Genomic DNA, 26,176 nt, shown 5'->3' on the forward strand with positions numbered 1-26,176 from the left:
GTCACTTTCTCTCTCAGTAACCATCACTTTACTATTCTCTACGTTTACTCTCAAGGCATGATGCTCACAGACATCAGCAAAACTCTGCACTAGCCTACCGAGTTCTTGTCCGGTACTTGCAAGCAGTACTGCATCGTCAGCATACAACAAATTTGAGATATTCCATCTATCACCATACATTACCAGCGCCATCCCTTTCTCCATTACTGCTGTGTTTACTTCTCTCATCACCCCATCCGTATATATATTGAACAACCAAGGGGACATCACACAACCTTGTCGCATGCCCAAACTGATCATGAACCACTCACTTAGATGCCCATTAACCCTTACACATACTTCGCTACCATCATAAAAACTCCTGACAGCACCAAACAGCTTACCATCTACACCATACAAGCGCAAAACTTTCCACAGTACCTCTCTGTCTACTTTGTCGTATGTTTTTTCCAGATCCATGAATGCCATAAACACCTTATGGTCCTTCTCACAAGCCTTCTCTCTTACCTGTCTCACCGCAAATACTTGACCCACTCATCCTCTACCACTCCTAAACCACCCTGTTCATCACTGACTAGGTCTTCTGATATCTCTCTTACTTTCTGTCTGATAATTCTTCCATATACCTTCCCTACCACACTCAGTAAACTTATGCCATGATAATTCTTGCACTCACTTCGCTTACCTTTGTTTTTGTACAGGGGTACAATCACAGCCTTTTTCCACTCTGCAGGAACAGTTTCACTCATCCATGCCTTCTTACATATCTCCAAAAAGCACATCATTCCACTGTCTCCACTACACATAAGCATCTCTGCATACACCTCATCAACCCCAGCTGCTTTCCCATTTTTCAGCCATTTCACAGCGCTCTTCACCTGAGCGAGTGTCACGTCTCCTGGCACTGCTTTCCTTCTCTGCACATCCTCAGAACCAATTATGGTTACAGCCACTCTGTTCTCTCAATTCCTATTCATCAGGCTTTCAAAATATTCTTTCTATCTGGTCCATACTTCATCCCCATCGGTTAATAATCCACCACCTTCACGTTTACAGCCGCTGTGGTTTCTCTATTCCCATTCCTCAGGCTTTCAAAATATTCTTTCCATCTGGTCCTTACTTCATCTCCATGGGTTAGTAACCTACCACCTGCATCCATCACACCATCACATTTCTTTCTGCATTCACTTTTACATTTCTGCACCTCTTTCCTGAACAGCTTCCTATTTTCAGGGTAGTTTGCATTCATTTTTCTTCCCAGATCATCATTTACCTCCTCCTTTTTCCTCTTCACTAGTCTCTTTACGTGCTTCTTGCTCTCGATATACTCAGTTCTTATTTCAACTGAACCCCTATCCTGTAACCATTTTAGCCACTTCTTCCTCTTTTCCTCCACTGCTCTCTCAACCTCCTCATCCCACTGTGCCATACCCTTATTTTTTTGTTGATACTCTTGCCACACCACACACCACTTTAGCATTCCTAACTAAGCAGTCCCTATATGCATTCCACAGGCTGTCCAGATCCAATTCATTCCAGTTCACTGCTTCTAACTCGTCCTCTGCTTTGGTCCTGTAATCATCTGCCATTTCTTTGATCCTCAGCTTCTCAACCTTCAGTCTTTCTCCCTGACTGCTCCTGTCTCTCTTGATCCACCTCACTCCTCTCAGCTTGATCTTGCATACCACGATTATATGATCTGACAGACCTCCACATCGTCCTCTCACAGCCCTCGTATCAGCAACCATTCCCATCATCGACCTCTCTCCGAGCACGTAATCAGTCAGGCTTGTTTCCACACGATCCCCGTTTCCTCTATGCCATGTATATTTATGTGCATCTTTGTGTTTGAAATAAGAACTACAAATGCACAACCTCCTCTCCTGACACATTTCCTTTAGTCGATTCCCATTATCATTTTCTCCTGGTACTCCATAACAACCCATTACGTCATCCTCAGGACCAGTGCCTACTCTTCCGTTCATATCCCCTATCAGGATCACTTTATAGCTCCTGGGCATTTCTCCCACTACTTCACCCAGCTCATCCCAAAACCTGTCTTTCTCACTCTTGTCCTCACATGGTGCACACGCTACAATCACTGCCACTTTCACCTTCTCAAACTTGAACTTGACATACATACACCTCGAGCTGACACATTTGTAGTCTCTCATTCCACTCTGCCACACCTCATTCATCAACAAAGCAACTCCTTCCTTACATCTTCCTCTCCCATTCATTCCGATCTTACACATTTCACACCCTCCCACTCCTCCACTTCGCACTCTTTCATCTTCGTTTCACACAATGCCATCACAGCATATCTTGCACTCTTGAACACATTCACCACTTCAACTCTCTTGCTCTCCTCATTCACACCTCTCACATTCCACATGGCCACGCGAGTCTGCCCATTTGGTTGGGGCCATGGGCTGATATTGGACCCTCCGAGGCTCTCTGAAACGACTGCCATGATTAAGTGATTTTGGATTGGGGAATCTGGGGGACACTTAACCCTGCCAGAAACCCTGGTTATATGGTTACCACCCAGCTTAATATATGGTTTCCTGTACCCAGGAAACCATTTGGCTTGTCGCTCAGTGTAGAGCTCATATGGCATCATTCTACACTGAGTGGATGATGGGCACCCCCACCTACATCTTATTTGTATTATGTACTTATTTTATTAATATTTTTTTATGTACTTAACACTGGGCAGGTGCCAGATGACTGAGTAGTTGCTATGTCATAGTGAGATTAATAATTCTGTTCAGCTCTGTGCATGGACTAAACTGCTTGTTCCCTGAGGCCCAGCCATCTACCTATGTGCCAAACATCTTCATATCACAACTTCAGCACTAATACCCAATGTCCATATTGAGTACGTGCTAGGGCTCGCACTTTCAGGACTGATGCATTGGTATTATCAGAGTGTTTTTACTTCTATTACATGCCAGTGGACCTTGTGGAAGATCAGAATAGTCTGTTTTATCAAAATGCAGTTAATCAAGCTGTTGTTTAAAGTCATTTTTTTTTTTTTTTTTTTTTTTTTTCCCACCAGGTGAATTGTGTGACCTGATCTTTGTGTTCTTCGACCCTATTGGCCAGGCACTATGCAAACGAACTCTCAACATCGTGGAGCAGCTTAATGAGAAGCACCCAGAGCGCATTCGCTTCTATCTCTCAAAGGCTGATGAGGCAGGCCATGAGAGTGACCGTCAGAGGTTGGATAATATGAAGCACTAAGTAAACCAACTTGCTAAGTACCATCATGCTTGAAATTCTTATTGGTGTTTTGCCTTATTTTCAAAGTGTTGTAATTTACATACCCTTTCTTATCTGCCCTCCCTTTTTACCATGTGAGGGTTTTAAGGCTTCACTGGCATCTGTATGACTCCTTATTTTTGCTTGTAACATAACAGCAACTATAAATGTGTGGCATTATGCAGGACAGCACTTGTGTTTCTGTACATAATGCCTTATGTAATTGTTTGATATAAAATGATGGGGGTGCTTACCATTCACTCACTCAATGTAGTGCTGCTCTTGGGAGTCAGCCTTTTCCTCACCTCCTTACTTCTTTCCATCCTTCCTCTTCTGTCTTTCTTACCTTCCATACCCTTCTGTCTTTCTTTCCTTCCTGACTCTTATGTCTTTCTTTCCTTCATTCTTTCCTCTTCCTTCTGTCTACGGGTGACCCTGTGCTGAGTGACAAGCCAAGTTGTTTCCTGTTTGCCAGGAAATCATTTACTATGCTGGGTGGTAACCATATAACCAGGTTATGGTGCCTGGTGGTTCAGTGGGCTATTAAGGTGCACCAATTAGATTGAGCCTGTGCAGGTTTTTATCCAAGGAGTGCTTGGGGTTTATTGCTCATGTAATGCCACTCAGGGATGAGTGAGGCTGGTCACTCTCATCTTGAATGTCAGAACCAACTTCCCTAGCCCTGGGCTTCTGTGCTTCTTATGGGGCAACATTGGATTAGATGATGAATGAATGAAAGATTGGAAGGCCTTCTTTATGTGAAATTCACATTCATTGCCATATAATTTCTTGTCCCCATCAAATAATATACAGTAGTTTGCTGTACAGTATATATGACTGTGACCTAATACATATGACTTGGAAGTGCAGTATGTATAACTTGTTATAATTAGTTTGTGGTTTATCCAAGAAATAATATCATGATAGAAGACTACATTAAAGTAATATTACTGTATGACTGCATTATGCAACACAATATTTAGGTTGGTGAGGAAACATTCATACAGTACACACTGAATTCTTTATTCTTACAGTACTCACTGAATTCTTTATTATAAAATCCTCTATAATACTGTATAAGATGCTTTTTCAGTACCACATTCTTTTTGGAGGAATGTCTTTGTTCCAGGGAGTAATACAGTATACCATACTGTGAGACTAGAAAGAATTAATTCCCTCAATTAAAAGGTTATTAATTGGATACTGGTTCATTTTGAAGACTAATGAGTGTGTGTGTATATATTACTGGATATATCCTGCACCAGGTACATGCTAAAGGAAGGTAATGCTCTTTTATGTAAGCTTGTACCATGTGCTGGTGATTCTGCAGTTCACAGTCACCTCCAGTGCTTTGTCCCCTTCCAGGGATGACCCTGACGGAGCCATGTTCAGAGTACTGAGCCTTACATACCTCCATCGTATCTCACTCCTCTCTCTTTCCCACTCCCCCCTCACCATTGTGTTATTCCTGTCATTGTCCAAACCACATACAGTAATTCCTCTTCCAGTATTACCCACCGTCCTATTTTAAGAAGCTTTCTTTGGTAATCAGTTTACATGTATTCTTCATACGTGTGTATCATATTGTATCATTTATAAAGGTTCCAGCATGCTTGCATGCAGCCTTGGTTACCTAATGGCAACTCCCTACACTGCTTTGTCTCTGGTAGCCTCCCTTTTCGGTCCTTTAACCCTAAGGTCACACTCTGTGATCTTGTCCCAGGTATTTTTTGGTCTGCCCTTTGCAACCCTATTGTAGAAACTTACATTTCACATTTTCCGCACCCAGTTGCCATCTTCCATCCTCTCAGCATGCCCAAACAGTCTCAGTCTACCCTTGTCATCTCAGCACCAATACATTCAAGTGTCATCATCCTCTCAACTCTTTAATAAGAATCCTAGTCCTGCCAGGCCTCACATTCAAGGATGCACTGCACATCCACCAAATATTGTCACTTCTGTATGTTTAAGCTTGCGAATATCTTCATCATTTACTGACCAGGTCTCACTCCTGTACAGCATTACACTCCTAGCACAAGCTGCATACAAAGATCCCTTAGCATGGAGGGAGAGTCCTCTTAATGCTAGGAGAGGTAACAGCTTCCTGAACTTCCTCCAAGCACTTCTTACTCCAGCCCCATCTTCATCACAGAACATGTCTCCCAAATAAAACTTCCATACACTCAAGAAACTGAACAGCAAGATCAGTTCTTTCATGCCTGTCAGTCTCTACATGCTCACTCCTAAACATTACACGCACAAAATCAGCAGTATTTCACATAGGAATATCCAGAGTAATGCTAAACACCAACAAAACCATGAAAAAAGAACACTGAAAACCAAAAAACTCCCAACTGACTGTATGTACAGTACCCCTTCTAAATTTGGCACTGTTTTCAGGTCAATCTGCCATATTTAGACATCAAATCACACACAGGAATATCCAAAGTAATGCTAAACACCAAGAAAACTATGAAAAAAAAAAAATAAAACCAAAAAACACCCTACGTATATAGTACTGTATGTACAGTACCCTTCCTATTTTTGGTAGTTTTCTGGTCATTCTGCCATATTGAGACATCAAAACACTCATAGGATTATCCATATTAATTCTAATCATTATGAAAAAAAAAAAAAATGAAAATCTGTTGTATGTGATGAGTGATTGCTCCTGGGGCTCAAAAAATATTCCATGGCCAAATATGCCACCAGAAATTGGTTATATTGGTATAAATGGTATACCCTGCCATCATCTTTGCTGGTGCCTATACTATAAGCTAATAAAAACACATAAAACTGGCAAGTAAAAGTACACATTTTCAGCAAGAATAAAGTGTTCAGGAGTAATACTTACCTTCATATAACTTCCCACCATCCTAGTGCAAACCTTCCAAGAGTTAAGTATACTGTATGTCTAGATGCAGAATTTCATGAGCTTTCTTGTGGTTACTGCGGAATTTCAATACGACCAATATTGGTCGGATAAATCAAAAAAACTTTGAAAACTCGCGTGTCAGTGTTATCACCATGGAGGAGGCTAATGACTGTGGGAGTGAAGGGGGAGTCAGCAGGGTATGGAGGAGGGACAGGAGGGGGGGTAGAAAGTGAGGCTGTGAACAGGATTCTTTCCCATCTGTCAACAGGTGGATGAGAGCTTTTGCCCTACATTTACTCGTGGCTTGCAGTCTGTTAGACGTCAAGTGGCCTTGTGGAAACACAACTCACTGTGATCAGGGGACTTTTGATCTTCGGTAGTGAGGCGGATGGCTGCTGTCGCCGAACATGTACATGTGACTTGTGGTCTGTGTTTGATGGAGGTGGCAGCTGGGAAAGACTTAGCCCCCATGGCTGTGCGATATTAGACATTTAGTGGGGAACGCATATGGATGTTTTGACACCACTTGTCCACTACAGTCGTATTACTCAGGTGCTGAAGGCTCACTGAGAGTGATAGGATGAGCACGCGACTTCAACCATTCAGCACCGGGCGGATGGACATTTTAGCTCTAGTTGTGGGTTACAGACTACTTCCCGCCCACAGCTCGAGGCCAGCGGCCACGATAACAAATGTTCAAACATGTCGTCCGGCCGGCTGAAGTCCTTGGGGACATTTATGTCTGGATAATAGCAAGTAAATTTGGATAATGGTTTAATAGAGCCAAGGTCCAGCATCCAGTTAATGAACATGTCCGGATACTGAGCATCTGGATCAGTAAGGGACTACTGTATATATAAATAAGTATATACGAGGTGCTACCCAAAAGTTCCAATAATTTGAATATTGTAGGAAAATAAGTTACCTTACCTCCTAGTTCTCACTGTTGCCTTTGAAGTAGTCTCCTCGGGCATGTATACAGTGGTCCCAGCGTTTTTTTTCACGGGTCCATGCATCCCTGGAAGGCTTCAGGTGTGGTGATCTTGAGCACCTCCTGCAATTCTGTCTGGACCTCCTCAATAGACATGTTGCCGGTTCTGGGTAAACATGGCCAGTGCACTCTGCCATGTACTTAAAAACTTACGGTATATGTATCTTTTAATTTAATTTATTATTTGCACTGAACAAGACGTGATAACTTTAATTCTTTGCGACTGGAGGTAAACAGCCGCCATGTTGGCGATGACATAAGCATTCATACTGCAGATGACGCGCCAATCCATCACACAATACTTTACCAGTAACAGAGATAATAGTTGTACGTACATGGCCACCGTAGATCCAAACTACTCCCTTCAAGTATGTTGTGAAGGAATACTTTTCATGGTGTAAATGGATGGTACCTGTTAGGTAAGTAAACTGTGGTGAAATCGACCAGAAGTAGCTTACAGCTACACCATTCCTGAGCAGTGCTCGTACCACATGAGGTGGAAAGTGTTAAATGTATGCTGTACAGTATCAGTTGTATGTGTTTATAATGGTATTATCCATCCATCCATCCATAGCTCGACGCCCTAATCCCGCAAAGGATGGCCGCAGACAAAACGCCTCCAAGTCGCTCTGTCACCCACCATTTGACTACCCTCCCCCCAACTCACCCCCCCTCCCTCATATACCTCTCAACTCCATCCCTCCACCTCATCCACAGTCTACCCCTCCTTCTCCCTCCCTCCACTTCCCCTACATACACCCTCTTAGTGAGTCTTTCATTCTCCATTCTCTCCACATGTCCAAACCACCTCAGTGTATTTCTCCTAATCTTCTCAACCACATCCACATCCATCCCACAACATTCCTTCACTTCTTCATTCGTCAACCTGTCTCTCCATGTCACTCCACATGCTCCTATCAAGTAACTCGTTTCCACTGCTCTCACTCTTGACTTTTTCCCCTCTTGCAAGGTCCACGTCTCACTTCCATACGTCATGGTAGGGATCACAATACTGTACTATCATGCAGTGACTTCTCGACTTCCATACTCACCTCCCTGTTTCTCATCACTGCATTCAGTGAACCAACAACCTTCCTTCCCTGCTGTACCCTTTCACGCACTTCATCCCTCAAAGTTCCATCCTTACTCATCACACTACCCAAGTACTTGAATGCACTCACATTCTCCATATCCTCACCATCCAACCTCACTGTAAATTCTGTGACTTCATTCCTCTCAAACACCATAACTTTACTTTTGTTTACATTAACATTCAGCTTCCTCCTCCTACACACTGTCCCAAATTCATTCGCCAAACTTTGCAACTCCCATTCATCTTCACTCAACAATACTGTATCATCAGCAAACAGCAACACCGGAATCTTCCAAATCTCACCCTCATTCATCAGAGCCAGCCACATATCCACTGCCCTACCCTGCACCTCCTTTACAACCCCATCCATGTATATATTAAACAGCCATGGAGACATCACACAACCCTGTTTCAGTCCCACATTGAGATAAAAAAAACTCACTCAGCTCACCATCCACTTGCACCGTAGCCCTAGCTCCTTCGTACATACTCTTCACAGCACTCAACAATTTCCCCTCCACTCCATATATTATTAATACCTTCCACATACCTTGCCTATTTATTTTGTCATAAGCTTTCTCCAAGTCCATGAAGGCAGCATACACTTTCTTTCCCTTCTCTAGATACTTCTCCACTAAACATCTTAGAACAAATATCTGATCTACACACCCTTTTCCCTTCCTAAATCCCCCTTGTTCTTCTCCAACTAGCTCCTCTGTCATATGCCTAACCCTATCAATGAGTATTCTACCATATATTTTACCAGTCACACTAAGAAGGCAAATACCTCTATGGTTACCACATTCTTCTCTCTCCCCATTTCCTTTGTATAAAGGAACAATTATACCTGATTTCCAGTCCTCTGGAACCCTTCCCTCTTCCCAAGCCAATCTACACAACTTCCATATCCACTCCACAACAATCTCACCACCATACTTTAGCATTTCACCACACACTTCATCAATTCCTGGGGCCATTCCCGACTTGATCTTCTTCATTGCTTCCACTACTTCCGCCCTACTGATCTCTTCCTCCCTCCTCTCATCTCTTCTCCCAGCAATTCCCCAACCACTTATACTCGCACTGCTCCCACTCTCTACATTCAACAAATCCTCAAAGTGCTCCTTCCATCTCCTCAGTTTCTCTCTCTTCTCCACCAACAATCTATTATTCCTATCTTCCACTCCCCTACTATTTCCCCTTTCACACTGCCTTACTTTCTTTACCTCCTTCCAAAACAATTTCTTACTCTCCCTCCATTTCACACTCAGATTCCTCCCAAACTCTTCATCCACTTCCTTCTTACTCTCCTTCACCAGTTTCTTCACCTCCCTTCTCCTGCTCACATATACCTCTCTCTTCTTTCTCTCATCTTCTCCCCTACGTCCACTCGCTAACCATTCACTATATGCCTTCTTCTTTTGTTCCACAGCTCGTTTCACCTCATCATTCCACCATGCTGTCCCTTGTACACCCTTGCATCTCCTCCCCACTCCACAAACCACCTCACATTCTGCGCCTGTCTTCCATGAATATCTTACATACGTCTTCCACCCCTTCCATCTTCTCTAGCTCATACCTTCCCAATCTTTCTTCCACTATGCTCTTATACTCTGCCATTTTCTCACTATCTTACAAATTCTCCACTCTTCTCACAGGAGCTGTTTCCATCTGTCTTCCTCATGGTATTATGCTCATGAATGTTTAATATTTGACCTCTTCATTATTAGTTTTCTGAAAAAAACAGTTTAAGTGACACTGAACTTGATTGTAAAGTACCTTCAGGGGAGTGTGACGAAATACCAAATCGGCGGTCATTTACCAAATCAACACCGAAATGGCACTTTTTAATTGGTAAGTGTTATAGATTTTATCACCATAGAGGTTCATGCTCATCTAACTATCCGAAATCCGGTCAAATTTTTGTAGTTAATTTTACCTTTTAATAAATCCGGATTCACAGCGAAAACGCGCTAAAATTAGCGGAAATGTTTCTCCTTTAGCTCAACAGCTTGCCTTGACAGACTTCTGCTTTGTATAAATATTAATTTAACATACAAATGCATTTATTTGAACTTTAAATCAGTATCTGTGGAAAATAGAAGTCTGTCAAGGCGTGTTGGCGATCTAAAGTAGAAATACCTGCTAACCTTGGCACGTTTTCGCTCTGACTCCTAATATTCTATTAATAGTTAAATTAAGCATAGTTTTTTTTACGGAATTTCAGATAATAAGGTGTGTATGACCCTATGTGGTGAAGAATATAATATTTTCACAACAGTAAAGACTGCATGCCAGCACTGGGAACTTCCGACGAGCAGCCAGCCACCACTGCTTCCGTTTATTGTTATTGGGTGGTACACGTGGAATAATTTCCCTGCTGTGCTTTTGTCAGTGCACCTACACATTGGAACGAAACATTAGCAATTATTCCTCTTGTCACTGGACATTCTTAGAGGTCAGAAATAAGCACATTGTACGCTGGCTAAACTTAAACAGAGCAGACTATACTGTCTCAGTGTGAGTAGTGACGTCACGACCAATCAGATGCCGTTTCAGAGTCACATGATTTTTTGGCTACTTTTTCTATTATTTTTTAACGTTTCTGCACTTTTTTTTGGAAATGATGGTTTACATAGTTATTTTCTGTGTATTTTTTACCCATACAAGTATCTAACTTCAAAAAAATTTTGACCGGAAACTCGTCTTTTGAGTCAATTTGATGCCCTTTCAGTCGTAATTTCAGCTTGGGAAACAGGAAAAAGTCGCAGGGACCAAGGTCAGGTGAATCGGGTGGGTGGGGAATGACTACCGTGTTAGTGGAAACCAGAAACTGCCGGACAACAATTGATGTGTGGGTGGAGGCGTTGTCACGATGCAGGACCCAGTCCTTTTTCTTCCACTGTTCTGGATGTTTGCGGTGGATGTTCTCCCTCAGACGGTGCAAAACTTCACAGTAAAGCTTTCCGCTGACAGATTGACCGGGTGGGACGAATTCCCTGTGAACAATCCTTTGGATATCGAAAAAAACGATCAGCATTGACCTGACATTGCTGCGCCATTGGTCCACCATTGCAAAACCACCAAACCACCTACACACCACATTACAATAGGAAGCCTCACTCAACAACACGTCTGCTCACAGACATGGCCAGGGCCACATTGATGCACAAGGGGTACTGCTGACTCCTAGCAGCAATATGCAAAACTGCAAACGGTTGGCTCCCCTGGTTATACTGTATACTCTCTCTCTCTCTCTGTGCAGTAAACCCTCTCTAATTCGAACCCTTGTAACTCGGATATCAGATAATTTGGATCTTTTCAACCGCCAGACAGATAATTTTAATTCAGATAGAAATATGATTTTCGTGACAAGAGTCCAAACAAGGGCTCCTGGGTGGGGAATTCCTACCAAACAATGTCTCCGCACCATGCTGCTCAGGTCAGCCTGCATCTTTCCCCGAAATGGACGTGCTCTGAGTGGTCTCCATCCTTTACTTATTACAGTACTGTATTTGTGAACTTTGTTGCCCCTCAGCCTTGGTTTATAGCATCATGATGGCTTCCAAGAATACAAGTGTGCCTTCTACTTCCTCACACACACACACACACACACACACACACACACACGAGCGAACAGCCATAGCGAACAGACGTGTCTTGACTGCTACCAGGACAAGGCTCAGCCACCGCTGCAAACCTTAAGTAGTTTCAGGAATTATGTTTGTCCTGTCTCCTATGGTCTTGTTTTCAGTTTAAAATACAGTAAGGTAATATTGACCACCAAAAATGTAAAGATTTACTGGCAAGAGTATACATGAATGTTGTAGTATTTTCGGTAACAGCTGTTTTGGTACTGCAAGTTGTAACCCACCTCAATCATGGCCGAAAATGTAAACACTGAGGGACTCGAATTTCCAGGATTTGATAGAAATACTAATGTCATGGATCTGGTTAAAACATTGATTATGAGGATTAGTGAACTTGAAAAGAAAGTGGAGAATCTAGTGTTAAAAGATGTGTCTGATAATACGGAGATTACTACAGTATACAGAGTCTGATCCAGTTTAATGAAACGGCGAATGAAGAGATAAGAAATTTGAAGCGTGAAAATATTGAATTAAGGAGAAAACTAGAAGAGAGTACTAATAAAACGGAGAATGTCAGCAGTGTATTGGAAGAGCATAAGGCAAAGTGGGCACACATAGAAGAACAGAAAGAAGTGGTCAGCTTAAATCATCCAAGAAGAAAGAGAAATGAACAAGGTAAAATTGGAAGAAAATGTAGTGAAAATACTGAAGAAAAAAGAGAAAATAGTGAGAGAAACTGTAGAAAGGAACAGATGCGTGGTAATATTTGGAAACAGGGAGGAGGAAGAAAAGGTTAGATCTGTGAGACTCGAGAAAGACACGAACCTGGTAAGAGAAATATTAGGCAAGATTGATCCCGAAGGAGACAAGTGGGTAAAAAATTGAAGAAGTAAGGAGAATAGGGCCTTATAAGAAAGGGGACACAAGACCAATGAGAGTCAAGTTGTCAGCAGAAAATGTAGTAGATGATATACTCAAAGTGACCTGGAAATTAAGCAATGAGGCAGGGGTGGAAAATGTTATAATAAGAAAAGATTTGAATGAAGAAGGGAGAAGTTTTAAAATCATTGAAGGAAGAAGTAAAGGAAAAAAATGATAAGAGGACAGAGGAAGAATGTAATAATTTTTTTTGGAGAGTAATGGATATGAAAGTAAGGAAGTGGTATTTAAGGAAATAGAAGTGAAGGAAGCTAAAGGGGATGGCTGTGAAAGATCAGAAGTTGAGGAAGTGGTACCGACGGAGAGTAGGAGAGAAGAGGGTATAAAAAACATCAAAAATAATTTGAAGGTGATATATACTAATGTTGATGGTTTAATATCGGCAAGGCTCGAAATTAACGATTTCTTGAGAGAACATGAACCTGATGTCGTGTGCTTTGTAGAGACCAAATTAAGAGACGATATTGATGTTCATTTGGGAGATGGTTAATACAAACTGTGGAGAAAAGACAGAAAAGAAAAAACGGGAGGAGGAGTGATGATAGCAGTGAAGAACAACATAAATGTAGATACTGTGGAAATGGGAGAAGGCAGGGCTGAAGTGATATATATGAAATTAGAAATTGGAGAGAATGTTAAGAGAGATATGGCGGTAGTGTATGTTCCTCCTAAGACGAGAGCATGGAAGGATGACGAATACCAGGAGATGTTGTCAGATATGGCTAGCTATTTACAAAAAATAATTGAGAAAAGTAATATTATTATTTTGGTGGATGACTTTAACTGCAAAGAGGTGAACTGGGAGGAATGGTACTCGGGAGGCGGTGAGGATTCGTGGGGCACTATGGTATTAAATATAATAATGAATAATGTGATGATGCAATGGGTCAAAGAAGAGACACGGTTTTGAGGCGAGGACACACCAGCAAGATTAGATTTACTGTTTACCAAAGAACCCGATGTAATAGAATCATTGAAATATCTCTGTCCTTTAGGAAAAAGTGATCATTTGGTCATTGAGATCCAGATGATAATAGGGAACATCGAGCCAAGAGACGAGTTTCATAGACAGGGAAGATACAACTTTGGGAAAGCAGATTTTACAGAATTGAGAAACTTTTTTGAAAATGCGGATTGGAGAAAATTCAGAGAAACAAGAGAGATACAGAGGAAGTGGGATATCTTTCTAGACCTCTATAATTTGGCAGTGGAAAAATTTGTACCAAGAGTAAGAGGGAAAGAAAACAGGAAAAAGGAGTGGTTTAATAGAAGGAGTATGATAGCAAAAAAAGAGAGAGATAAGGCGTGGAACAACTGGAGAAAGAGAGGTAACAACAGAACAAAGGAAGAATATAAAAGAATTAGAAATGAATACACAAGAATACGTAGCGAAGAAGAAAGGAATTGAAAAAGGTATAATAGACAAATGCAAGGATGAACCCAAACTGTTTTATAGATTTGTTAATGGCAAACTGAAACAAAAGGAAGGAATCACCAAACTGAAAGTAAAAGGAGAGGTCTATAAAGATGCAGCAATGCAAGCTGAAATAATAAACAAATGTTTCCAATCGGTTTTCACTAACGAAAAAGAGTATGTGGAAGGGGAGGGATTGATTAGAAATGTACCGGTGCTAAAAGATATAAAAGTGGAGGTACAGGAAGTGTATAAATTACTGGAAACTCAAGATGTAAGGAAAGCCCCAGGACCTGATGGAATTTCTAATTGGGTACTGAAGGAATGCAGAGAACAACTGGCGGATAAAATTCACAGTTTAATCGTTTGTTCTCTGGAAGAGGGGAAAGTGCCACAAGAATGGAAGAGGGCAAATGTGGTACCAATTTATAAGGGAGGAAACAGGGTAGAACCCCTGAATTATAGACCAGTGTCTCTAACCAGCATGGTCGCAAAATTGTGCAAGAGAATCCTGAAAGACAGATGGATAAAATATGTAGAAGAGATGAATATTTTGGCTGAATGTCAGTTTGGATTCAGAAGTGGAAGGTCATGTGTTTCTAACTTGTTGAGCTTTTACTCAAGAGCGATTGACGTGGTACAGGAGAGAGATGGTTGGGTGGATTGTGTGTACTTAGACTTAGAGAAGGCCTTTGACAAGCTACCTCATAAGAGACTAATGTGGAAACTTGAATATATAGGACTGAAGGGGAAACTTCTGCAATGGATGAGAGACTTTTTGAGAGACAGACAAATGAGGACAGTAATAAAGGATAGGATATCTGGATGGAGGGAAGTAACAAATGGAGTCCCTCAAGGCTCGGTGTTGGCGCCAGTAATGTTCCTGATTTACGTAAATGATATGGTAGATGGAGTGAACAGTTATGCAAGTCTGTTCGCTGATGATGTAAAGATCTTGAGGAAGGTAGAGGTTGAGGAGGATTGTAAAATGCTGCAGGAGGATTTGGATAGGATACACGATTGGAGCCAGACGTGGGAAATGAAATTTACTGTAAAGAAATGTAAAATATTGGAAATGGGTAAAAGTACCAGGAGGGCATCACTGAATTATTTGTTGGGTAATGAATTAATCACAAAAATGAGAGAAGAGAAAGATTTGGGAGTGCTGGTCCAAGATAGTTTGTCACCAGAAAAGCACATTAACAAGATAGTTGGAGAGACTTATAAACTCTTGACTAACATAAGAGTAGCATTTCATTATATGGATGAGGAGATGATGAAAAAATTTATAGTGGCCATGATCTGCCCCAGGTTAGAATATGCAGCGGTAGTGTGGTCCCCACACGAAAAGAAAGATATTAACAAGATTGAGAGAATACATAGAACAGCAACCAAGATGGTCCCCAGTCTGGCAGACCTGTCATATCAAGAGAGGCTGGAAAAGCTGGATTTGCCTTCCTTAGAGGAAAGGAGAAAGAGAGGAGACATGATTGCAGTGTTCAGGACCATGGTGGGAGTAGATAAAATTGACAAAGAAGATCTGTTTGTATGGGATAAGAGAGCAACAAGAGGACATGGAATGAAATTGAAAAAGTCAAGCTGCTTGAAGAACATCAAGAAATATAGCTTTCCTTACTGAAGTATTGACTTATGGAGTAGCCTGGACAAAGAGATCGTCCAGTCTAGAAACTTAAACAAGTTTAAAGCTAAATTTGACATTGAGAAACAGCGACGGAAACCCACGAGCATAGCACATCCTGTGTATATCACAATTAGGTATATTAGGTAAATACATAAATATTTGGAACGACTTAGACGAAGAGGTGGTGCATGAGAAAAACATTCATGTGTGTAAAGGTAGACTTGATAAATGTGGATTTGGAGACAAGACAATACGAGCATTGCTCAATTCCTGTATACTACAAGTAGGTAAATATACACACACACACACACACACACACACATAAACACACATAAACACGCAGGCACAGACATGCACGCACGCAAGCACCCAACGCATGAGGCCTGGGATGGCCGTTGTTAACGTTTTTGTTTTACTGTCAACGTTATAATGCATTAATTTCCTGCTGCAGCATGTTGATAATTATATACTTTTTATGAATCCTAGTGTTTTGTTTGTGTATTAGTAATGTGACTATGAGTTGAAGTATGAGGTTAGCTTGAGATGTAACTGGGAGTTAAAAATGATGAGTGGGGGTTGGGTGGGGTAGGGGTATGGGGGAGGGTTGGGAGCTGGGGTAGAGGTGAGTGAAGCTCTTTCCTTCCCTCTCCCACCCATCTTCCTTTGGTATATGGGGGTACGAAGGGGGCATCCCTGAGCAGAAATTAGTGCTCATGATCATTAAATAACACTTAAAATGATATGGGTTATTGTTTTACTCACCGAAAATTTTTAAGAACTGTACAGTACCTTTAGGATAGTTAAGTGTACTGTACTGTAGTACTGTGTTGCAAAACTTCAGTTTCATGGTTTGACACTATGTTATTTTTTTTATTATGCACTATTTTAGTATAAAGTAATAATATACTGGACTGGTCAATGTTTTTGTGAAAAAGCCATGTTTTAGTGAGCGTGGGTGTGCTTTGGTGACGGGCAGGCATGAGCTCTGATAATTCGGATTTTTGGATGTTTCGACATGGGGTTCCCCCCAATTAATCCAAATTAGAGTGGGTTTACTATATATATATATATATATATATATATATTCATTCATTCATTGCCAGACGCCATGTATCCCAAACGGGGTGGCCAATGGCTTAGAGTTATTTGTTTTACAGGGAGGGGCACTAATCCTCCACCAACCCCACTTGACACGTAGGGATGCCAACAGCATCTGGTGTTCCCAGGCGGTCACCCATCCAAGTACTAACCAGACCCAACGTTGCTTATATATATATATATATATATATATATATATATATATACAGTATATATATATATATATATATATATATATATATATATATATACAGTATATATATATATATATATATATATATATGTGTGTGTGTGTATGTATGTACATACAGTGCAGCCTCACACAATGCGAGTTTATGGGCAGCAGAAACCCTTGCATTCTACAATTTCACATTGTGTGAACCAAAGAACTGGTGGGAAAAATGGTACAGGGAGGTCCCAAAGATACGAGCAGTTAGGTTCCATTTGGCATAGTCGTATAATGAATTCTCGTATAACGAAACACGTAACTAATGGTAAAATATTGGTTAGGTTCAAGGACCCCATCACAGGTAAGTTTTCAAGCTAAAATATACGAGAACAAATGCAGCAAACATATCTACAGTCATTACTCGTTTTACGATGATTCGGTTTACGATAATTCGCTACAACGATAATATAAAAGTTCCTACCCAAAATTCAATTTACGGTAAATTTTCCGCTATAACGATTATGCCATCGGAAAGCGCCAGGCACACGCAAGGTGACCGTTGCTTGTCTCAGGCACGATGGCGGCCCTGGCGTTCAGCGCATTGTTATGGTTCAGGTCCCGTCACCCCTTCAAAGCCCTGTCTTTTCAGCTTGTTCATGTGTGCCCCCCTGTTATCATCACCTTTCAGCCAAATATCGTACTACAGTACTGTGGATTTGTGTGCCCAGTGGTAAGGTCAGTGCCAGTGTAGGCCCCAGTGCTATGGTTGGTGCAGGTATGGGTCCCAGTGCTAAGGCTGGTGCAGGTATGGGCCTGATTCCCCTCCCCCTAACCTGTTCCTATCTGACTCAGAGGCTGACCACTGGTGCCTGTAAGCACAGGCTGTCCCCCAGCCTCGGGGGGACGACTTGGAGATGACTTGGACCAACACAGGCAGGAATGAAAGTGGGTTGTCATTTATGGTTCAGTCTTGGTAGGTGACTTTGGGAAGTTGAGTTGACATAACCCTCCTTTTATAATGGGTTTCAATCTCCCGATTTACGATAAAATCGGTACTGTATACCATAAGGTATGACCTGACGTAACCCCATCGTAAAACGAGTAAGGACTGTATATTACTGAACTGTGAGAAAGCTACGTGAAAGAGCAAATGGTATGCAGATAACATGACTGCACATTAATTAAACATATAAAACATTCATAACACTCATCTATAGGTGATAATGTTGTGTTGGAGGTGGGAAGCTGGCCTCGCTGTCGCCAGCTGAACATCGTTGCCAGATTTCCAAACCCATATTATCGTATCCTGCACTTTGAAATTATCACTTTTTGATCAAAATTATCTCACTCATAAACAAAGGCATTTCTTCACATAAATCGGTAATAACTGTGGGATTAATATACTCTATTTATGTGGAGTGATTAATTAACATTATTGAATTTGTTTAACTGTGGAGTACCTAGCAGATTATAATACTGGTTATCGTAAGAGTTACTAAATCCTACTGTTGTAGTAGTCTTACAGTAGACTTGTTAATTATGCAATCCCTGATTTATTTTTCAAATTATGAAAGTTATTGCGTTATGACATGCATGCTATCGTATATCACAGAGTGTGCCAAAATATCACATTTTGTGATAATTATTGCTCATCTGGCAACGCTGCAGCTGAGCAGTCCTGCTATTTCTGTCTGAGGTTGAGAGAAAACAGTGGTGGCTGCATTTGCTGGGATGACTGAGTTAGAATCCTCACACCTCGCCCCAGACTGAATGTTGTATCATTGGATTTTCGATATTGTATATCAAAAATAGTCTCTAATTTACAATATAATTAACTACAAGTACTATACATTATTTTGGTGGCAGCAGTGGGATAAAATAATATTGTACTTGTAGTTTATTATATCTTAGTGGTAGCCGCCGAGCTATAGTTAACAGTGAGTTGATTTGTAGTAGGTAATGTTAGTTGTACTAGTTGTCGATGGCAGGAGAAAGATAAAGATAAGTCTGGGGTTTGATTGTAGTTTATTTTCCTCAAAGGGAATATCTCAAGAGTAATACAGTCTTGCAGAGCATAATGGGATGAGAGTTACTCACTAACCCATGCGCCTGCCTTATGCCTCTCTCTAGACCGCCTTCTCACTCTCTCTCCTAACTCCATCTGCTTGCTAACACCTTCTCTCGTGAAGAGGAGAGATGAGTCAAGTGTAATGCATGGTTGAGTGGAACTCTATCCTGGGGACTTCTCTATCAGGCATCACGAGGTGCTGTCTGGCACTCCTGAGACTGAATGTGCGAACATCATATCCTTCAACCCCCAGCCATGACTTGCAATTAACCTGTAGATTACATATGTATGCTACTAGCTATTATGTATTGTATTATGATATTTTAAAGTCCTAATGGAGGGTGGTTGGGGCAAAGGGTGGGGTCCAGTGGGGTTTGATATGGTAGTGGGTTGTGAGTCAGCACTCTCTCTGCTCTCGCCTGCTTGTTCTGCTACAATCGTAGATACTTGTAGTTCGTTTGTTCGCTGATAGTTGATTGACGTACAGATTGGAAGGTTGGTTGTACCAATATATTGTCAAACCACTGCCGGTATAAAGTTGTGAGGCGTTGTCTGGCTCGAACTTGTAGTACAGTATTTTTTATTTTCTATCTTGATAATGTACACTCAACTTTAGACTCGTAGACATGGTTCGTATGTTCACTGCCACCAAAATAATGTATTGTGCTTGTACTAAATTATATCGTAGTCGTAGCTGAGCTGTAGTCAACAGTGAGTTGATTTGTAGTAGATAATGTCAGTTGTACTTGTCGTCGATGGCAAGAGAGAGAGAAAGATGAGTCTGGGGTTTGATTGTAGTGTAGTTTATTTTCCTCAAAGGGAATATCTCAAGAGTAATATAGTCTCGCAGAGCGTAATGGGATGAGAGTTACTCGCTGATCCACACACCTGTCTTATGCATCTCTCTAGATCCCCTTCTCGCTCTCTCGCCTAACTCCTTCTTTCCCGTATATGAGAGATTGGGTCACGTGTAATTCACAGTTGAGTGAAACTCTGTCTATCCTGGGGACTTTCCCATCAGGGGTCACAAGGTGCTGTCTGGCATTCCTGAGAGAGAATGTGCGAACATCATTTCCTTCTGCCCCTAGCCATGACTTTCAGTTAACCTGTAGATTACATATGTACGCTACTAGCTATTATGTATTGTATTGTGAAATTTTAAAGTCCTGACACTCCTACAATCTGGACTCTCTTGGATCCCTAAGGGATAATAAAGGATTGGCTGTAAACTTTTGCCGTTTTTGAACTACTGAACTGCTCCCCTTTACTGGGGAAGGAGTTTGGAAGTGTGTGTAATAAATAATATTTAAAAGCAAATGTGGCAATGAGTAAAGTTATGGTCTTTGAGAGAAATGAAGTCACAGAGTGCATATTCAGCATGGATAGCTAGGGAATCAAGAATTTGAGTACCTTCCAATATTTAGGTAGTGTGATGAGTTAGGATGGAACTTCAGAGGATGAAGTACATGAAAGTGTATGGTAGGGAAGAAAGGTAGCTGGTTCACTGAGGCCATTGTTAAGGAATAGGGAAGTGAGTGTGGAAGTATAAAATTCACTGTATGACAGTATTGTGATCCCCACCTTCACTTCTGGAAATGAAGCTTGGTCCTTGTTAGAAGGATACAGTCAAGAATGAAAGCAGTGAAAGTGAGTCATCTGAAAGGAGTACTTGGAGTTATGTGGATACACAGATAGACAGATGAAAAAGTGAAGGAGTGTTGTGGTGTTGATGTGGATGTACTCAGAGAAATATTTAAGACATGATTTAGCCACATGGAGAGAGTGGAGAATGTGACTGAACATGAGATGTATTTGAATGTGGAGGAGGGAGGAGGATGGGGAGGAGAGTGAGACTGAGATGAAGGAATGGGGTGGAGAGGTATATGAGAGAGGTGGGTATATCAGAGAAAGGGCAGCCATATAGCAGAGGACAGGGTGGCATGGAAGCAATGCATTTAATTCCCACCCCTTAACATGATTACAGAGTGAGATGAAAGATAGATAGACTGTATCAAGAGGACAGATTATCTCCGTCTTACATCTACATCAGTAGAGGTATCACCACGATTCTTCCCAACCTTCACAGATGCCCCTTATTAACCCATTCCGTGCTGGAGCCTTTGTCGGCTTTTGTGCTTTGATTGCCGAGGGTCTGGGCGGCAAAGTTACAAAGAATGCCAACCATTTTCAACTTTTTTTTTTTTTTTTCTTTTTTTTTCATGAATAGACCTGGAAAGTGGGCAGAATAAGTCTAGTGATAGTAAAAGTGTTCACTTCGGCTGTTTTCCAGCCGAAAACGGGTGTTTTGGTCCAGCACACACGGATTTGCATCAGATGGCTACTTGCAGATACTGCCAGCAGCTGTTATGGATAGTTAGTCCAATTTCATGTGGAGTGGCTGGATGCATGTAGTACTTGTAGTATGGAAACGCAACCTGGTTTACATAATGTGGCCACAGTCAAAACTATGATGATGGGAAGTTGGGGTTCTGTGCTAATTTTACGTATTTTCACCCCCCTTTTTTTATATACAGTGAGCCTTAGAAATACGAAAACACGAAGTACGAATTTTTGATGGTACGAAAGCAATTAATATAGGACAAATTCCACAGTACGAAAATATGTCTCGATGATACGAAAATCGATACTCGATACGAAAGGAAATACAGAAATAGCCAGATTATCCAAACTATATGGTGTGAAGAAGTGCTTGAATAGTCTGAAATCATGATTAATCTGGCGGAAACAAAGCACAAGTACTGTTAGACTGATTTATTTACCAGTAAATGTACAATGAAAGACACAGCTATCTTCCCAGTTCAGTCTGAAGAAAATTTACACCAGGCGAAAGACAATGAAAACCCTGTTTCTACTAGTGCGTGTTTCAAATGGTTCGATTTTTCCAAGCTATATTCGTCAGACTTTGGGAAGATACTTGTGTCTTTCATTGTACACTTGAAGCAGCAGAAAGACCTTACCAATTCAATTCATAATCCTCCAGCGTGTTTCTGTAATTTTCTGACAACTCTCAGTTTGGCAAATTACTTTTTCTTGCTGAAAAATTTCCTCCCTGTTATTATCGTCACTTTCCCCTACGATCATTTCCAGCGCAGTGGAAGAAACTCAGCGTGCTCAATGGTGGATATCGTTTCCCAGTTTCCCAACCGGAGGTTAGTTTAGGTTAAAATTATTAGGTACAGATAAGCTCGGTTAGGCCAGGTATAGTTAAACACTTAGTGAAGAACAGTCCTTTCTGCCATTATGTTAACGAAATAAACAAGAGTTGTCACACCAGAACAGCAAAAAATAACGGGGAAACAGATTTAATAAAAATCGTTTACTGTATTTACCAACCCAGAAATAATCTGAAAAATATAACAGACTATCAGGAAGAACTGATTTGGTAAGGTGCTTTTACTACTTAAAGTAAAGCGTATACAGTATTTAGTCCTCTCAATGGCTGTGGGTTTTGATATTTGCGTGCTCCCATGGTCGGCCTTGGAACCATTTTTTCAAAGTTCTAAAATCAATTTCTTTTTCCTACGTATGTGAAAAGACTCATCTGGCACTCCTGGCCTTTTTTATTATTATTATTTTTTCCCCTAAACCTATCCTGTGATTTGCTATGATTAGTGTAAGATTTAATAAAATTAGGATGTGTGTTACATCAGCATTTAAACATCGGCGAAAACATCTGAGACGAAGTAAACTGTGAACGCCAGACTACTTGAGGTGGTAGAGTAGGGTCGTGTAAACACACCGGTGACCCTCGTTCCCTTCCCATAATTGCGCGCAGTTTTTCATAGCTCACCCTAACAGCGTCACTGACGCCTGTACAGTACGGTGTTGTTCAGGGCCAGCAGCTATGAAAGCAATAATGGAATACATTATTGTTTGTATCAGTCCTCTCTCTTTCACACATACACATAAGAACAAACAAAAGAATGAGCAGTAAATGTACACTAACCTTAAGGAGCAGAAATAACTGTGCTCAGTCGATCCAAAATATATTGGGAAGAGTGATACCGAACGAAGAATGTGGAACTGAATGCTAACCTACAGGAACATGTGGGGTGAAAGAGTAATTTTTTGTCTGATTAGCAAACATTTTTGTTCCATATCGTCTCTTAAAATTGTAAAACCCATAATCTTTCGTGTAAGCATACAGCCTAAAGACCTTACCATTTCAGTTCATATTCCTCTAGTTTATTCTCTGTATTTTTCTGACTATTTTGAGGGTGGTAAATTATGTTCTCTTGCTGAAAGAAACTTACTTAAAAATTAGGGCGCATGTAATATAAGCATGTAAACATCGACAAATACATCTGGAGTGAAGAGAATGCCTGACTGATGGGATGGTAGAGTAGGGTCGTGTAAACACACCAATGACCTTCGTTCCCTTCCCGCAATATTTCACAGTTTTTTATAATGCCCTAACTCAACGTCACTGACACAGAAACAGTGAAGTGTTGTTCAAGGCTGGCAGCTGTGAAGGGGTTAATGGAATACTGTATGAAAAATTCAAAATGGGCGCGGTGCATAGCGCTGCATTCACTTGCCGAGAGAAAACGAACTAACCCCTCTCTGGTAAACAAATTTTCGCTCGCTTCTCAGTTGAGTCCACGTCCCTCCTCCCCTCACAGCTTTGCTGTACGTTAGGATATTTTCGCAGCCCTTCACCTTTTCGTATTGTTTTGCCACGCCTCCCAAGCTCCCTGCATCATCTCCAGCATTGGGGGAGCCCACTGCAAAGAAGCAGCAGCACCGTACTCTAATTCTGGAAAAGAAATTGGAAATTATAAGACCCCATGAGGAAGGGCAGGGAGTCTCGGAGATTGGGCGTGCTTTAGGCCTTGCTGTTTCCACCGTTGGGACTGTGATGAAGAAAAAGGAGATATACAAGAATATGGCCACCTTCTTCTCTACAGTTGTATACAGGTACAGTGGGCTCGCATAGTGCGCGAGAGATTGGGCGGTGCACGCACTCGCGCACTGGGAATTTGCGTACTAGGAATACATAATCTTCTATCTATCTATCTATTGCCAGACGCCTCAATCCCGTTTGGGGTGGCCACAAACAAATCGCCTCCAAGTCGCCCTGTCCCCCGCCATTTCACTGCCCCACTCCCAACTCACACCCCCCTCTCTCATATACCTCTCCACCCCATCCCTCCATCTCATCCTCGGCCTCCCCCTCCCTCTTCCCCCCTCCACCTCACTCACATACACTCTCTTCGTCAGTCTTTCACCCTCCATCCTCTCCACATGGCCGAACCACCTCAGTGTGTTCCTCATAACACTTCCTATCACATCCACATCCACACCACAACGCTCCTTTATATCCTCATTCGTCAGCCTGTCTCTCCACGTGACTCCACAGGCTCCTCTTAAATAACTCATTTCCACTGCTCTCACTCTTGACTTGTGTCCTTCCAACAATGTCCAAGCTTCACTTCCGTACGTTAGAGTTGGTATCACAATACTGTCATGTAGTAACTTTTTCACTTCCATGCTCACTTCCCTGTTTCTTATCACTGCTTTCAAAGAACCAGCAACCTTTCTTCCCTGCTGTACCCTTTCAAGCACTTCACCCTCCAAACCTCCATCCTTACTCATCACACTACCCAAGTACTTAAACGTACTCACATTTTCCAATTCCTCACCATCCAACCTCGCTGTACATTCACTAACTTCACCTCTCTCAAAGACCATCACTTTACTCTTCCCTACATTCACCTTTAGATTCCGTTTCTTACACACTCTCTCAAACTCATCCGCCAAGCCTTGCAGCTCCCCTTTGTCTTCACTCAACAACACAGTATCATCTGCAAACAACAGTACAGGGAGTTTCCAAACACTATCCTCTCTCACCAGGGCCACTCCAACATCCACTACCCTACCTTGTACCTCTTTTATTACCCCATCCATGTACAGATTGAACAACCATGGAGACATGACACATCCCTGTTTCAAACCAACCTTCAAAGAGAAAAACTCACTTAGTTCACCATCCACACGCACTGCAGCCTTCGCACCATCGTACATACTCTTCACAGCATTCAACAACTTCCCATCTACTCCATATATTCTTAACACTTTCCACAATCCTTGTCTATCCACCCTGTCATATGCTTTCTCCAAATCCATGAAAGCCGCATATAACTTCTTTCCCTTCTCTAGAAACTTTTCCACTAAAGATCTAAGAATGAATATCTGATCTACACAACCTCTTCCCTTCCTAAAGCCTCCCTGTTCTTCCCCAACTAATTTCTCTGTTCTTTCTCTAACTTTGTCTATAAGTATCCTACCATACACTTTTCCTATTATACTAAGAAGACAAATGCCCCTATGATTACCACACACTTCTTTTTCCCCTTTTCCTTTGTACAAGGGAATAATTATACCTGATTTCCAATCCTCTGGGACTCTACCTTCCTCCCAGGCCAATCTGCACATCTTCTACATCCATTCTGCTACTATCTCTCCCCCATGCTTCAGCATTTCACCACACACTCCATCAATTCCTGGGGCTTTCCCCGATTTAACTTTCTTCATTGCTTCCACAACTTCTATCCTACTGATTTCTTCCTGTCTTCTCACCTCCCTCCTTCTCCCAGCCATTCCCCAGCCACTTATACTCGCATTACTTCCCTCCTCTATGTTCAACAATTCCTTAAAGTGTTCTCTCCATCTGCTCACTTTTTCTCCCTTCTCCACTAGTAATCTACCATTTTTATCTTTCACTCCCCTGCTAACTTCACTTCCACCCTGTCTTACTCTTTTCACTTCTCTCCAGAACATTTTCTTACAGTCCCTCCACTTTACACTCAAATTCCTTCCAAATTCCTCATCCACTCTCTTCTTACTCTCTCTTACTAATCTTTTCACCTCTCTCTCTTTCCACATATAACTCTCTCTTCCGTCTCTCAACTTCTTCCACGCCCCTATTTGTCATCCATTCATTGTATGCATAATCTTATGGGAATAATTACATATGGGCAGTACCCCCTCATACCTGGACATTTTTTGGCTC

At 41.5% G+C, this 26,176-nt stretch overlaps 1 protein-coding gene across 1 annotated transcript in view; it reads left to right on the top strand.

Moving 5' to 3' along the window:
• Positions 1-26,176, top strand: part of LOC145392987 (uncharacterized) — a 200,874-nt gene that overhangs the window by 107,149 nt on the left and 67,549 nt on the right. Inside the window, exon 7 of the mRNA XM_080267291.1 lies at positions 3,062-3,224. Coding sequence (XP_080123417.1) covers positions 3,062-3,224 — 163 coding nt within the window. The remainder of the gene's footprint in view (positions 1-3,061; positions 3,225-26,176) is intronic.

Source organism: Coenobita brevimanus, chromosome 23 (genome assembly GCF_032717465.1).
Source record: "Coenobita brevimanus isolate Jiangsu-jjx chromosome 23, ASM3271746v2, whole genome shotgun sequence".
Taxonomy (NCBI): Eukaryota; Metazoa; Arthropoda; class Malacostraca; order Decapoda; family Coenobitidae; genus Coenobita; species Coenobita brevimanus.